The sequence below is a fragment of the Suncus etruscus genome, chromosome 7 (assembly GCF_024139225.1).
Source record: "Suncus etruscus isolate mSunEtr1 chromosome 7, mSunEtr1.pri.cur, whole genome shotgun sequence".
In the NCBI taxonomy this organism is placed as follows: Eukaryota; Metazoa; Chordata; class Mammalia; order Eulipotyphla; family Soricidae; genus Suncus; species Suncus etruscus.
In genome coordinates, this window is record NC_064854.1 from 131674803 (window position 1) to 131691048 (window position 16246).

The 16246-nt window shown below is 47.1% G+C and overlaps 1 protein-coding gene across 3 annotated transcripts in view; it reads right to left on the reverse strand.

The window, feature by feature from the left end:
- Positions 1–16246, reverse strand: part of FAM107A (family with sequence similarity 107 member A) — a 61481-nt gene that overhangs the window by 10144 nt on the left and 35091 nt on the right. Inside the window, exon 2 of one of the 3 annotated variants that reach the window (XM_049776212.1) lies at positions 14701–14764. In XM_049776212.1, the coding sequence (XP_049632169.1) occupies positions 14701–14764 (64 nt within the window). Of the gene's footprint in view, positions 1–1657; positions 1898–14700; positions 14940–16246 lie in introns of those variants that run through there. The other 2 variants (XM_049776211.1, XM_049776214.1) reach the window with 2 other exon arrangements.

Below are 16246 nucleotides of genomic sequence, written 5' to 3' on the forward strand. Positions count from 1 at the left end.
TCGAACCACCGACCTTCTGCATGCAAGGCAAATGCCTTACTATCTCTCCAGCCCCATGAACTTATTAGACTTATTGAAGAACCTATTGAAGAGACCGCCTGAGCACATTTTACAGATGAGAAAATGGAGCCTGGTAACTGTACAAACTCTGTACCCTGTATAAACTGACCTCACCCAGCCCCAGCAGCTTCGGGTCGAAGCCAGAGTCCAGGGCCTGTCCTGTCTGCCTACTGGTCAGTCTTAGCTCAGGAGGGAACGGCTGTTGATCTTCCTCCCCTGGGTAGTGGTCAAACTTCCCCTCTGGCCACCCCAGCCCTGTCCTGCCCTCCGAGCTGAGTTCTTACTTCTGTTCAAACTTATGGGTTTGGAACACACCCAGGCCCCACTTGGTTCAAGGTCTCACAGGGTGGAGGCACAGAGAAGAGAGACACTTTTAAATAACTATGGGCAGAGAGAGAAGCTTTCAGTAAATGCGACAAGTGTGGCCACTGCATTTCCTGATTCTATTTCTAGTCTATCCAATTCTATTTCTGCACCAAAGGACAGTGTCTCTGGAGCTTCTCTGGGTCTCCCCCAGGGGTGGGTGAGGAGAGGTCCAGGCTAGAAGCCCCTGTCAGAGTGACTTGTCCATTGGCTGCCACTTCCTGTCCAGGAGAAAATGTCTCAAGATAAACTTCCAGGATCCTGAATGGTCCCTGTGACCTCCCAGTGTCTGGGCAAGTGCTCAGGGTATGAATCCAGTTGGCAGCAGCATCCAGTTCAGTGGGTGGTAAAGTTGGGCTCTGAGAAAGGGACACAGGGCAGACAGACCTGTTCCTCACCCTGGCAGGATGCTCCTTACTTCCATTTAGAGGTCTACAGGGAAAAGACCATGGAAGATACTCCCACAACAGAACTTTTGGGAGCACTTGGGAGCTAAGCACCCAATACTCGGGTCTGTGTTGCTTCATAGTGAGGAACCAGTCAGGTTTGGTGGCAGTTCCAAACAGTCGGCACACCTCATCCAACGTCCCTGCTTTCTGGCCCAGCTCCACACTTGCCCTGGACGACGGAATGTGAGAGTCAAGTTCACCTAAAATATGGGTGACAAGACACATTGGGCTGATTCCTCACAGCCACATCTCATGAAATTCCAGCCGTAGAGCTGAGGACAGAAGTCCAGTGGTTACCTCTTTTTACAGATGGGGTAACTGATGTTTCAGTCTTCCCCAGCTCACAGAGCCTGTGAATGAAGGGGCAAGGACCTGAGCCCAAGGCTGTCTGACAAACAAATATGCCTTCTCACCTTTGCATTCTCCCGCACAACCCACCTTCATGTCTCAGTTGTGAACATAAAACCCCATTCTTGTGATAAAAGACTGGATGAAACCAGACATACACTGATTGTTATTCATCTATAAAAGGAGAGATGAACAAGAACAGGGAGTGAATCTAGGCCCTAGGGCCTTCCACTTGTCTCCTCTCCTTTCCCCAAACCTGGGGGTCAGAAGGCACCTCTGAAGTTTTTCTAGCTTTAGAGGCAGAGCCTGGGGACCTAAGCTCAAAGTGCTCAGCTTCCCAGACAGACTCGTGGGCTCCCTGAGCCTTCCTGCCCTGCACCCCCTTCTAGCAAGCACCCCGCTTAACGGCAGCTCAAACAGAAGAGTAATGGTCTTACTTCTCAGCGGCGTCCTCGAAGGCCACGCAGGAGCTGAGCGCCAGGCTGGGCGCTCCGTGGGAAGTCCCGGCTAGCAAGAAGGCTGCCTCCACAGGGCGGGTTCTTAAACTCCCCGGGCTTGCAGGCTGTTGCAATGTGCCAGCCAGGGAGGCAGCTTTGCATTCCTGTTTATTCTGGTATCAATAAAAAGGAACTGTTACTATAGTAACAGATATTTCAGTTGGTACACGGCCACTTCCATGATGCGGAACACCGTGTCCACACCGCGTGTTGGAGAGCACAAATAAATACCTATTCTGGCAGCCAGCGAGACCTGCCAGGCTTTGTTCTGAGCAGAGCAGCTCATGTAGAGGCATTTCCCTCATGGGAGGGTCAGCAAGTACATTCCAGCACGTCCCCCAGGAGGGAAGCCCGCTTCCTGCAGCAGGGGGTGAGCGGTGGGGAAACCACTCAGCTCCAGTCATCAGCCTCGGGGAATCTGAAAACTTCATCTACATTATTGACTCATCGCCCCTGAGCTTCCTTCTGACAGATGATGATACGAAGAAGAGGGAATAGGAGAGGGGACAGTGGAGGTGGCCCCAGGCCAGGACTGGGGAATGGGCCTGGGGCAGCCCAGCTGGGTCCCAGCCTCTTTAAGAGCCGTGCCATGGCTGGGAGCTTTGGTCTGTGTGCGTGATGAATGTCATATAGTGATAGGTGGTCTGGGAGATGCTAGAGATGGGATGACGTTTGTAAGAGCAGGAGTTTGGAGTGCAGCAAATTGGCCTGTTCCTGTAGAGGGACAGAACTCCCCAGTGTTGGCCCTGGCTGAATCTTTGCTCCAGGAACTGTTCTCAGAGAATAAAGGTGTGACTGTGAAGATAAAGAATGTGCAGAGAGAAACCAGAGCAATAGCACAGCAGATAGGGCATTTGCCTTGCATGCGGCCTATCTAGGTTCGATTCCCAGCATCCCATATGGTCCCCCGAGACTGCCGGGAGTGATTTCTGAGTGCAGAGTTAGGGGTAACCTCTGAGTGCTGCCATGTGTGGACTCCCCAATGCCCAGAGGCTGAAGGTTCACCTGGGTGCTTACAGAGAAGGAACTAACGTTCTCATGAACATAGGCAAGTGTTTCTAAGCTCTACTCACTGCCTTCAGTCACATTGCAAGAACACTTGGTGGCAGCTAGTGAAAGTAGGTTGCAGCTCAACTCCCTCATAAAGGGCCATGGTTGGCCAGAACATACACTGAACATGAATAAAGGCACCAAGAACACAGTTTTAAAAATCTATTATTCATGTGACAGGTACTTACTGAGTACCTGTTGTGTTCCAGGAACTGTTTCATTGAGCTCAAGTTACTGGCCACAGCAGGGGAGGGACAGATTAAAAACTGAGAAGACCTATGAGGAAATGTGGAGCTGTGAAGAATGAGGTGGGGAAGGTAGGAGTGGATGAGGTGAAAGGGCAGGAACAACCTGAGGAGGTGACACTTACGGAGGCTTGGGGGGTGAGAAATCTAGAATATTCCAGGGATAGAGTGAGCTCGATAGGATGGATAAAGGACAGTAGGGCTGGAGTTTGGGGTGTGTGCATTGGAGGGGTCACATGGGGTAAAGGGGGGCAGGTTGTACAAGTCCTGGGGGGCCCTGCAGCCTGCCATTGAAACGGAAAGTCCTACAGATTCTTGGCTAGGAAATAATAGTCTGGAAACAATGTGTGGTCTTTTGTTTTTTTCCCCTCAATTCTGCTTCTCTTGAGATATTTTGAATGGCGACTGCCCCCAGCTTCCCACCATGTTCGGGCTTAAGTTGCTGAATTCTGATGCGAAACTAAGCTACATTCTTGTTAACTACAACTAAATTCTTGTCTAACCACTCTTTGCTGTCCTGGTCCCCACCCACATGTTGTCCTGCTCCCAAATGATTCTTTGGAGCACTTCCAAGGCCCACAGTGGCTTGTCTGAGCCAATCCCAGTGCCCTCTGACAGCTGAAAGAATGGGAGGGATCCTGGGGCAAGATGCCATTGACAGCTTCTGCCTCCCGGAGAGGGCAGACTCCTCTATCAGTTCTTTTGGAGGAGACAGAGACCCCTGTGAGCTGTGACCTTGTTTTCCACACTTGCTGAAGACTGATGGCAGCTTCCAGGGTAACTGAGAGCCCAGGACTTAGGCAGGAATTCCCAGAGATGGCTGTCATTTTCCCCAGGCAGTCAGACACATTGAATGTAATTTCACTCATTCTTCCTCTGAACTCCCAGCCTGAGTGGGGCCATATCTCATCTTATCCTACTTAGGATTCTAGTCTCAGTACAGTGGTGCTCAGTAGCTATTGACATAAACACACCAAATTATTATTATCATTATTATTTTGTTTTGGGGTCACGCATGGTGGTGCTCAGTGGATACTCCTAGCTCTACATTCAGGAATTACTCCTGGCAGGCTCAGGGGATCATGTGGTAAAATGGTGACTGAATCTGAATTGGCCATGTGCAAGACAAATGACCTACTGGTGTACTTTTACTCCCTTCTCACAGAAGTCCTTTTTACTGACTTATTATTTTAATGACTATATCTCTATTTAAACACAGTGATTAGAAGGTTGTTTATAACACAGTTTATTTTTTACAGATAAAAGTTATCATGGTTGAGTTTCCATCATATGATATACAACACCCTCCATTCCTGCACATTTCCCCTAATGTCTCCAGTTTCCCTCCTTCCCTTCCCCAACTGCCTCTGTGGCAGACATCTTTCTGTCTCTCTTTCTCTCTTCCTTTCTTCCCCCTCCCTTTTAGACACTGTGGTTTGCAATATTCTTGTTGAGGGGTATCATGCCTATCAATTTACCTCCTTTCAGCACCCAATTCTTTTCTAGAATGATTATTTCCAACTATCATTGTTATAGTGGTCCCTCCTCTGTTCTAACTGCTCTCCCCCACTATTTGTGGGAAGCTTCAATGGACTGGTCCTCCTGGCCCTCATCTCTATTGTCTCTGGATAGTATTACTATACTATCTTTTTTTTATTCTTTTTTATGGTTGTTATCATTCTATGTCTATCCCACTCCCTCTGACTCATTTTGCTCAGCATAATATTCTTTATATTTATCCTTGTATATGAGAATTTTGTGACTTCATTTTTTCCTAGTAGCTACACAGTATTCCATTGTGTAGATGTACCGCAGTTTCTTTATCTACTCATCTTTTTTTTTTTTTCAGGCACTTGGGTTGTTTCCAGATTCTGGCTATTGTGAATAGTGCTGTGATGAACATAAGAATGCAGAGGGCTTTTTCTACATTGTATTTTGGGGTTCTTAGGTTACCACATATAAATTCTTGAACTTAAAACATACCACCTTTTTAGAGTACTTGTGTGTGTGTATGTGTATATTCAATAGTCACCATGGTTCAGGTCACACCCCATCACTGAGAGATTATGTTCTACCACATAATGAGATGGGATGCACTGATGGCACATCCATTTGGGGTTCCAGGATATTTGACTGCCTATCTTGTAGACATAAGGTTTTGTGTCCGATTCCAGACACTGCCCTGGCACACCTGAGTTTCCCAGACACAGCCTCTTGGGCTCCCTGGTGCCAACAAAGTGTGCCATTGTGAGCGTGTGTGAGACTGCATCCCAGGGTTCGAGCCCTGGCGAGCACCACGATCAAGTGTATGTCACCTCCAGTCACGATCAAGTGTATGACACCTCCAGTCATCACCACAACAATGACCTCAACAACAACAGCAGCAGCAGCAGCAGCGACCAAAGGAAAGGGACAACAGAAATGAGCAGCAAGAGAAACAAAGGTCTTTGAACACACTTTCATTCTGACTGGAAAGATATCAGCCACTATGTTTGGTGAAGTATCAATCAAACGGAAGAATCCCACATATGAGTTCATCACCCTTTCTCCCAAGATCAAAAGTTAATATATACACGGAAACTTGATTTAAAGGGATCGTTAACAGAGGCCAGTTATAAACCAACAAATCTCAAATGTCACTACTAGACATCCTTTGGAATGATTGGGACATAAAATAGAGCCACTGGGTCATGGATTACTGAGTGAGAAACAGTGACAGAGGGGGCCATGTTCCTTTGAAAATGTGTTTATACTTCAGCATTTGAGAAACATTCTTACTGCATAAAATCATAGACGCTTCACCTTTGTCAATGCATTTCTATAATGCCTGGGACTTAAAAAAATCACGCAAGAGGCTAGAGAGATAGTACAGTGGATGAGCACTTGTCTTGCACATGACCAACTCAGGTTTGGTCCTCGGCATCCCATATAGTCTTCAGACACCTCCAGGAGTGATTCCTGAGTACAGAGCCAGGAGTAACCCCTGAGTACCACTGGGTGTGGTCCCCAAATAAAGAAATACATATAAAAAGCAAACATAGGAACTAGGGAGATAGCACATGGTGTGGGACCACATGTTTTGGATATGTGGGGCTCTGAGTTAATTCCTGTGCATGGCTCCTTGTGCATTTCTGAGCCTGAGCACTGACCCTTCCCACCAGGGTGGCTGAGTAACACAGGGAGTGTCCTTGTGTCCCTGAAAAACTGGTACCTGAAAAACAACTTCTTGCAAATCTTCCCCCCAAAATAAGCATATATTTTCTGTCATACACAGTATAAACAACAAAACCAATACAGGTTGAAATTATAATAAGAGCCCATTTTCTCAAACAGGCATAATTTTGGTACTAATCACAGCCAGTTTTGTAGTAGCCATTTTACAAATTGGAAAACAGAGGACATCTGGGCCAAAAGTACCTTTTAGGAATTTCCCTCAGTAACGGCCAAACTCAAGCCTCAATTATTATCACCCTTCTTGGGCTCAGTGTTTTTTTTTTTTGTTTGTTTGTTTGTTTGCTTGTTTTTCCCTGTCCATCTCCCCATTCTCCTAAAAGAAAGAACTCTGGAAGAGCAGGGGCAGGGGCTTCAAATTCACTCTGAACCCCATGGAATTAAAGAGGGATTCCAGAGGCTGTCCTATTGTACACTCCCATTCCATTGAGTTCTGTTTTCTTGGGAACTGGAGAAACCAAGAGGAAGGGATCGTGAAGATTCGGTGAAGCTGTCCTGAGTGGGAGTGCGGTATTGCCTTGCATCTGTAGTGGAGGGGGCTGAGTCTCTGCTTGCATTAGGAAGCTCCAAAAACATCGTTCCTTTTCTTTTTGACCCCACTTTCTCCAAGTCCACAGGCACAGGCGCCAGCTTATCTGGGCCCAGAAACATCAGACAAGAAGTTTCCATGGCAACTCAAAAACATCCAATTCTGCCCACCAGTTCAGGCTGAATTTCCAAGGCCACTTTTCAAGGTTTCAAAGAGGTTTCTGAGAAGCCACCCAACAAAACATCCCCAAGATCCAACCTTCCCCCCTCCTTCCGACAGGCTGGGGGAGAAGCAGTATTGGCAGGAAAACTTGTCATGGGATCCTCCGAGAAATTATGAAAGGAAAAAAAGGAGAGTTGCCCTTACAACAAGTTGGATCCAGGAAGAATTTATCCAGTGGGGGGATTTCAAGTGTGAAACTGGAAAGTGTGGCAGAGTGGGGAATAAGTAAGAGTCTTGTTTCACAGTGCTGGCTCTCAACCCCACTGCAATTAGGCATGGCTAGTCCCAGTCTCTTAGTTTGCAAATGACCCTGGGGTGCCTTCCTCTCTTGATCCACTTTAATTCACTTATGACCAAACAAGAGACAGTCATTGAAGATAGGGGAATGGCTTAAAGAGCTGGAGTGAATACGGAGGCCCTGGGTCTGACCTTTTATATCATATAGTCCCCCGAGCATGTCTTGGTGTCCTGCCTTCATTCTGCGAAGAGATGGACATAGATGTGGGTGGGGGAGAGGATGGATGTAAATATGAGTGTGTGTGTTTTTGTGTCTGTGTGTGTTTAGGGGAACCCAATTGGACAAAGCAAAGCTTATCAAGCCATGGAGATTTCTGGGGTTGTTAGATGTAACAAATAAAAATGTAGCATGTTTGGGCCGGGCGGTGGCGCTAGGGATAAGGTGCCTGCTTTGCCTGCGCTAGCCTAGGATGGACCGCGGTTCGATTCCCCCGGCGTCCCATATGGTCCCCCAAGCCAGGAGCGACTTCTGAGCGCATAGCCAGGAGTAACCCCTGAGCGTCACCGGGTGTGGCCCAAAAACAAAAACAAAAACAAAAACAAAAAAAAAAAGTAGCATGTTTAACCTTCAGATAATTTTCAGAAAGAAAATTCATGCAGTATTGAGGACACACTTAGACTAAAATATTGCTTGTTGTGTACCCGAGACTCGCGTTTACTTGGCATCCTGTAATTTATCTGGCTATCCTGCTTTGGGAGTGGTGGCAAGTTAGGGTGGAAAGGATGGTTGTCTTGCCAGGGGATTTTTATCCACAACAATACGGGTAATAGAAATGCAGTCATGGGTGCCCTCTAGAGCTGCTTCCTGCTCCGGGAGCCTGGCCTGAGCTCCAGGTAGGAGGCAGGCTGGAGATCATGTCCTTTTGGGGAGGAAGGGTTGGAAAGCGGGGTGCACAAACCTGTTGATGCTCAGGGCTTATTCCTGGCTCATCATTCAGGAATCACTTCCGGTGGTGCTTGTGAGACTATTTGAATGCTGAAATTGAATCTAGGTCAGCTGCATGCAAAGTAAGTACTCTACCTGCTGCATGAAAGCTCCTGCTCCTGGGGCTGGAGAGATAGCACGGAGGTAAGGCATTTGCCTTTCATGCAGAAGGACGGTGGTTGTAATCCCGGCATCCCCTATGGTCCCCTGTGCGTGCCAGGGGTGATTTCTGAGCATAGAGCCAGGAGGAACTCCTGAGTGCAGCCGGGTGTGACCCAAAAACCAAAAACCAAAAAAAAAAAAGTTCCAGCTCCTATAGGTCATGTTCTATGGGTCAACCTCGACAGCATCACTCCAGGGCCCACAGTCCACAGTCCATCTGCAGTGGGAACCCTTCCCATCGGTGCTAAGAACTGAGCGCAGACAGGTTTCGTGCCTGCACTCCTGAGATGGGATAAGCAGTTTTTTTTGAGGCAAAGGGGAGCTAGAGCACCCAAAATTCCTCTCAGTGTCTGTAGAGGCTGGGCTCCATCGTCATTAGTCACCACTTAAGAGCCACATGGATGTTTCTTCAGTGAGAAATGCACGGCAAGGGGACCAGAATGATAGCATAGCAGGTAGGGCGTTTGCCTTGCTCACAGCTGACCTGGGACCAAGCCGGATTCCATCTTCAGCATCCCATATGGTCCCTAGAACCTGCCAGAAGCGATTTCTGAGCACAAAGCCAGGACTGACCCTTAAGCACTGCTGAGTGTGATCCTCCACGAAAGATGTAAGTTAGAACACACATGGCACTACAGAAAGTGTCTTGGATTGGACGATCTAGCTTGCCTGGAGCCTAGAATTGGTCTTGTGCCAGGAAACTTCAGGGGTCGGGTCTCTTTGTATTTAGGCCAAGGTTATTTCTTTCCATGTCCCTCATATTTTGGTGGGCCTATGCAAACAACAGTTGCCACTCGAACACCATTTTTACTGTGCTCCTTTGACTCTAATCCTTAAAAAGAACCCACTTAAAATTTGAGGTTAACTTAAGCTAATATGCATGTATATGGAAATGTAAAAAAATACTATGCCTGTAATGTTTAAGGAGTTACGTATGTTTTATGGCTTTAGATCGCCTTGTGTGCTGTTAAGAAATATTATAATGTGTTACAATCTGGGGACTTGAGGGACAAAGTAATTGTACATGGATTCTGTCTTATTTATCTTAATGTTCTTTGGTTGAAATTTCAAAGTTAAGATATCAGCAAGGGGACTTCTGAGAATTAAAAAAAAAAAGTTAGAACACACATGTTGTGTGGAGCAAAAACTGGGAAGAGATACATTCAAGTATTACCAGTGATTAGTGATATACTGAGTGATGATTCCTGTGACGAGTGGCATTATGGGCAAGAATTTGTCTTTATTTGTCTTTCTGGGTCACACAGTGTGGCTCTGGGTTCACTCCCAGTCCTGTGCTCAGGGATCACTGCTGGCGATTCTTCAGGGGATGTATAGGGGGCGAAGGAAGTGAACCAGGGTTGGCCTGGTTCAGACAAGTCAAATGTCTCAACTCCTGTGCTATCTCTCCAGCCTTGAGTTCCTCTACTTTATTCCCATTTCTCTAAAAAATTCCAACATGTTTTAGGGACTAATATACTACCCTAATAGTTGAAAGTGGCTTTAAACTTTATTTATTTGCTGCTTAATTGGTTTTGGGGCTACACCAGCAGTGCTCAGGGCTACTCCTGGCTCTGCACTCAGAAATCATCCCTGGCAGGCTAGGGGGACCCTATGGGATGCCAGGAATTGAATCTGGTCCCTCCTAGGTCTGCTGCATGCAAGGCAAATGCCCTTGAAAATGGTTTTAAAATAATTTTGAAGACTTTTCAAAGAGTGTTACATTAAAAGGTATACACCTTGAGGCTACGGTCTTTGGTTCTATAACACCATTGATGGGGGTTTCTAATGGATGTTTATTGTCATTTCATGAAAGATACAATGACAACTGACTGCCCCTGCTAAGTAAGATTTATATTCTTTTTTTTTTTTTTTTGGTTTTTGGGTCACACCCGGCAGTGCTCAGGGGTTCCTCCTGGCTCTCTGCTCAGAAATCACCCCTGGCAGGCTCTGGGGACCATATGGGATGCCGGGATTCAAACCACCAACCTTCTGCATGTTAGGTAAACGCCTTACCTTAATGCTATCTCTCCGGCCCCAGATTTATATTCTTTTAATTTTTTGGCACTGAAGGGGTTGAGCCCAGGGCTTCACACATGTTCAATCACTGCATCTCTTCTTGCTTTTGCTTAAGTAAGATGTAGCCCTGGATAAATCTCAGCTGTTCCTCCTGTTACCGCCCTTTCCCTTTTTAGAGTAGGGGTGAATGGTGCCTCCTTCCCTGCAATGTGGGTCATAGGTGTTTCATCAGAACATCTTTGGGCTCTGCATAGGGCCTGGAGATCAGAGACAATGAACACCGGCTGTAATGTGCAATGAAAGATCCTGAGATGGCAGCAGCATCTGGATGAGAATAAGTGTAAAAATGGCTGTCAATTACTCATATGATTATTTTTGTGCTCAGAAGATGCTCAAACCACACCTCGCTGGACCTGTTACATTTCAGTCTGTTCTCTTCTATCCCTAACAGAATGGAAGGGGGTTCTGTGGGAAAATTACCTACATTTTCTGAACACCTGTCTCCCCAAAGGTTAAATTAGGATGACAATTACTCATGCCTTTTTGGTGTTGGAGATTGAAGACCATCCACGGTGCTTAGCATAGGCACCTTCCAAGGACTGCTGCTGTTGTGGATGGGTTGAGAGATAATCTGTCACCATCTGAGATATCTATTTCTTATAGTTGGGAGAAGACAAAAACTTGGAAGGAGCACTTGGGAGTGCTTTATAGGGCAATCGCTGGAGCTGGGATTTGAAACCAGATTCATCTGATGATAGGCCCCTCAATCAGGCTTATGGTGCTTCCTATGGAAGTGCTGCCTGACTGAAGTATGGCCAGGGTTTGTCTTGAGTTTAGAGATCCCCTCTTCCAGAGTTCCCCACTGCAAACCCTGACGCTGCACCTCTCTGGAGATACAGTCTAGGTGAAGGGAAACTCAGTCATAGCACCTGCTCCTAGAACTTGTGGATTCTGGGTCTGCACTGGGAAGGTTGGGAGGATGGGTGGTTCTGGCACAAGGCATCGGAGTGGGCCTCTGGTCCTTTGACACTTTCTGGTTTTGTTGTTGTTTTTGTTTGTTTTGTTTTGGGCCAGCAATGCTCAGGGGTTATTCCTGACTCTGAGTTTAGGGATTATTCTTGGTGGGGCTCTGAGGACTATATGGGGTTCTGGGGCTTGAACCCCCGTGGTCCATGTGCCAGGCAAGCATCCCACCCACTGTACTATCTCTCCAGCCACCCTTTGACATTTCCTATCATAAACTATCTGATTCTTATCCTAGACCCGTTTTCACCTTCTCCAAACTTCTCTCTTCTCCAAGAAGAGTCTGCAGAACACAATAACACCCAAACCAAAAGAACTAAACTGCAAAAGGGGGGCATTATGATTATGCAAATCATGCTTAAATGAACTCACTTGTTTCCTTTGTTTCATCAGTCTATGCTCACTGCAAGGAAACACATGGGCAAGAAATGGAGAAAAACACCTGTCCGACTCCACTTGCCACGCGAAACATCCATCGTGAGTTTCTTTCTAGATCTTTTTTTTTCCCCTTAAGGCGAAGACAGGCTTGGAGAAAAACGGAGCCTGAAACTTACCTCCCAGACCTCAGCGACACCTTCAGTGGAGAACCAGCTAAGCCGGAGGCCTCCACCAAGGCGCGCCCACACGCACACCCGCGTGCGCCCAGAACTTGAACCCGCGCGTCCCCAGAAATGCCAAAGGGGGCTCCAAAGTGGCCCAAGAAGCGGCTGAAAGGAAAACAGAGGAGGGAGGGAAGGAGCAAGGCGAGTGACATGAAGAAGGAGGGAGGAGGGCCGGGCAGGTGCGAGGAGGAGAAGGGAAGGAGCAGAGAGCGGCTGAGCGCGTTCTGCGCGCTCTCCGGGGACCCTAAAGTGGAGAGTCCGGGGCGCCTCGGACAGCGGCTGGCACTTACCCGACCGGAGCAGCACGGCCCGGTAGAGCCCGGTGGCCTCGTTGGGAGCCAGTGCCCGCTCGCCCAGCCTCTGTGCCATGAGCCCGGCGTCCCCGGCCCGGCGCGCCCGGAGCCCCGAGCGCACGGTCCGGCCCGCGGTGCCAGCGCCTTCTGCGCCCCGACCCCGCCGCGCCCGGTCGGGTTACGCGAGGCGCCAAGCGGGCAGGTGTCCCCGCCCAGGTGAGCGCCCCGCAGGACACCCGCCTGCCCGGCAGCCAGCACCCAGGCGAGAACCCCCGAGTCCTGATTTCCAGCCTGGCTGCTGGGCAGGCCAGGCCCTCGCCTCGGGGGCCCCTTGGCCCTAGACGAAGCCACTGAGAAGGGGTGGGGTACTGGAGTGTCCCCCCTGGGGTCCACTTAATAGCTGTGGGACCTCAAGGCTGAGCTACCTGACCCCAGAGTCTCAATTTCCTCCCCTGGATGGGGCACGGTGTGTGTGTGTGTGTGTGTGTGTGTGTGTGTGTGTGTGTGTGTGTGTGTGTGTGTGTGTCTATGTAGGGAGATCACCCAGATCTGGAGGGACATGTTGTCTCTAGCCATATTCATATCCATATTTGTCTGTCTGTCTGTGTATTTTAGATTTCTGGCTAGCACGGAACACTTCATACTTGACATCAAAATGTTGTTCCTGAGAAAGAAGCAAGGGGCTTGGTGAGGGGAAGAAGGTTGTGGCTGCCTGTGGCCTCTACAGGGTTATTATCTGTTTCTCCAACAGTGACAGATGGGAGGACCAATCAAAAGGATATCAGGATTAAATGAAGGCAGGTGGTTTTGGAATGTATGAAAAGGCGTCATGTTGACCGTGTGTCTGGTGCCACTCTAAAACAACTGTGTAAGGTCTGGGATAGCTCAGGGGTACAGCACCTGTCTGCTGGGCATGAGACCGAGCTCCATGCTGAGCATGAACCTATATGACCAGGGACACTGTCCTCGCAAGCTGAATGTCATCTTTGGTATCCTCTGGGTGCATGCAGGCTCCCTTCTAAAATGTTTTACACATCACAGCGCAAGGAAGCTTGAGGTTGTCCTGTTACCTCTGCAACCAACGTATGCATAGCTCCACCTGTATTGCTGCCACTGCCTCAATCAATACAAAGTAAGGGGGGGGTTTAAAACATGCAAGATGAAAAAATTCAATAAAACAATAGTTGATAATTGTATGTGTGTATTATATTCTAGTCTTTGTGTGTGTGTGTATGCATGTGCGTGCATTTTTATGGACCACACCCAGCTATGGTCAGGACTTATGCAAGGTCCTTCTGGGGTGCCATGGATCAAACCCCGGTCAGGCACGTGCAAGGCAAGCCCCCCGAACCAGTGTAATATCTTTCCAGGCCCATTTCCTAGTCTCTTTAATCATCTGAACATTGTTATTAGAATTTATAGAAGTTCCAACTTCATAGATGGGAGTCAGAGGCTCATAGACGTGCGGCCTCTTCTTTGCGCACACCCCATGGGGAGCTGGAATACAAATCTGTCACCTGACCCCCAGGCTCCCAGAGCAGGTCACTCTGTGTCCCTGCTTCATGGTCACCTCATTTCCTCATCAGAAAAATGCTGAAGGGGAGCAATTATCTGTCACTGAGAGATGACATTTTTACTTGTTAAGGCTCAGTTAGTTGGATGAATCAAGATTCCATTCAGTCCTCCAACCACAATCCAGCCCATCCTGAACTGATAGATACCCTCTGGAGCTGTCCAGAGAATTGGTCCTTCTGCCCAACGTTTAAGGCTCTGTGGGGACCAGGAAACCTCAAACTGGAACTGGCCAGTTCAATTTTGCACCTTCTATGGACCAGGTGTAAATCTTGAATTTATGGCCACCCAGCCCTACCCCTCAACACTGGTCTTTGGAACCAGGCCCAGCTTCTACCTGACTCAGACATCTTTGTGGCTGTTTCCTGAATCCATCAGGGTCCCAAGGACCCAAGTGATACACTTAGATCTTTAGGGACTTCACTGGCCAAATGGATCATGTCTCAACAACAACCAAGAGTGCCAGGTATGGTTCCAGACATTTGATATTCACCAACTTGTATTTATTTTTTGGAGGAAGAAATTATATCTAATTTACCACTCATCTCATTCAATCTATTCAGTTGCTCTTAGATGGAGCGATGGTTCCTTTCTTTTAGAGCTGAGGAAAAAAAGGCTCAAGTGATGAGGTAATGGTGGAAATGGAATTTGAAACCACACAGAATGAAAGCTTTTGTTGCAGGGAGGAAATCAAGTCAACCATTGAGCAAGGTGGGAGTATAAGAAAATTGTAACTAAGGGATATGCTTTTGCAGAGCATTTCTATAGATTAACTTGGGTTGCACTCCTCATGAATTCTTCGAGAGCCTACCTTACCTGGATCAGTTGATCTTTGCTTCACATTTTCATGATGAAATTTGGCCTGAGGAGAATATTCTTTCTGTGAACAGGAAGAGAGTAGGTGGAGGTGAGGACCTTCTGTTCCTTGGCAAGGAAAAATAATCATAGTTCCAGAGTCTTTTGGCCACTGAATGGACTAGTCAGGTGGAAGATCTCTCCAGAGAAACAAGTTACATGAGCACTTGAGAGAAAGAGAGAGAGAGAGAAGAGAAGAGAAGAGAAGAGAAGAGAAGAGAAGAGGAGAAGAGAAGAGAAGAGAAGAGAGGAGAAGAGAGGAGATAGAGGAGAGAGAGAGAATATAGGTAGAGAGGCAAAGGTAGGGGGCATTTATGAGACTCATAGTCTCAACTGTTTTATATAAAATAGACTTTTTAAAAATATTTTTAGTTTTACAGAAAATTTGGAGTGCCTAATGCTATGCACCATTTTTCATATTAATGCTTCCAAATATGTAGATGTACATGTTTAATGACCCCATGATCATATATTACTATTAATTAGCATCCAGGATTTATTCAGGTTGTCTTATATTTCACTTTATGCCCTTTTTCCACCCCAGGATCTTACCTGGACTACCACATTACAATCAGTCTTCATGTCTCCTTAGGTTTCTCAGGTTTTGATGTTGTTCAGACTTTCTTAGTTTATATATATATATAAATTTATGCATAATTTTGCTTGTTTATATATAAAATAAACAAAAATAAAGTATATCATATATAAATATATACATATCTATTTTATGACACCCAGCCAATGCTCAAGGGTTTACTCCTACCTGGACTAACTTCTTTCAACCTCCCTGGAACTCCTCCTTTATCTGCACCTTCTTATTCACAGGGTTTCAAGGCATTGCTTTCAAGGTTGCTTCTTAGAAATTGTCTCTTCTGCATCTTGACTCTCGTGGCTGTGATAACTTTAACAATCCTCAAATCCATATTCCAATCCAGATTTTTTTTTACTGGGACTCCATTTGTTCAATGGACTACTTAAGGGTGTCCACTTGCAAGCGGTAATAACTCAACTGACTGTAACTCAGAACTTTATCATCTAGCCCCTAACAAGCCCCTGACTTGGCCCTTCCTCTCAGCAAGGGGCTCCATTCTGGACCCCAGGCAGAAGTCAGGAGGTTTATTGCCTCAGTTTTTCTCATAGTCCTCACATCATGTCACTGTCCTTCATATCCCCAGGACAATAGCGAGTTCACTTTCTGAGTTCTCTTTAGTCTGTTCCATACCTATATCCCATAGTATCCCAAAATAGGCCCTGCCTTCCTTCCTCTTCCTTCCTCCTTCCTTCCTTCTCCTTCCTTCTTCCTTCCTTCCTTCCTCTTCCTACCTTCCTTCCTTCCTTCCTTCCTTCCTCCTTCCTTCCTCCTTCCTTCCTTCCTTCCTTCCTTCCTTCCTTCCTCCTTCCTTCCTTCCTTCCTTCCTTCCTTCCTTCCTTCCTCCTTCCTCCTTCCTTCCTTCCTTCCTTCCTTCCTTCCTTCCTTCCTTCCTTCCTTCCTTCCTTCCTTCCTTCC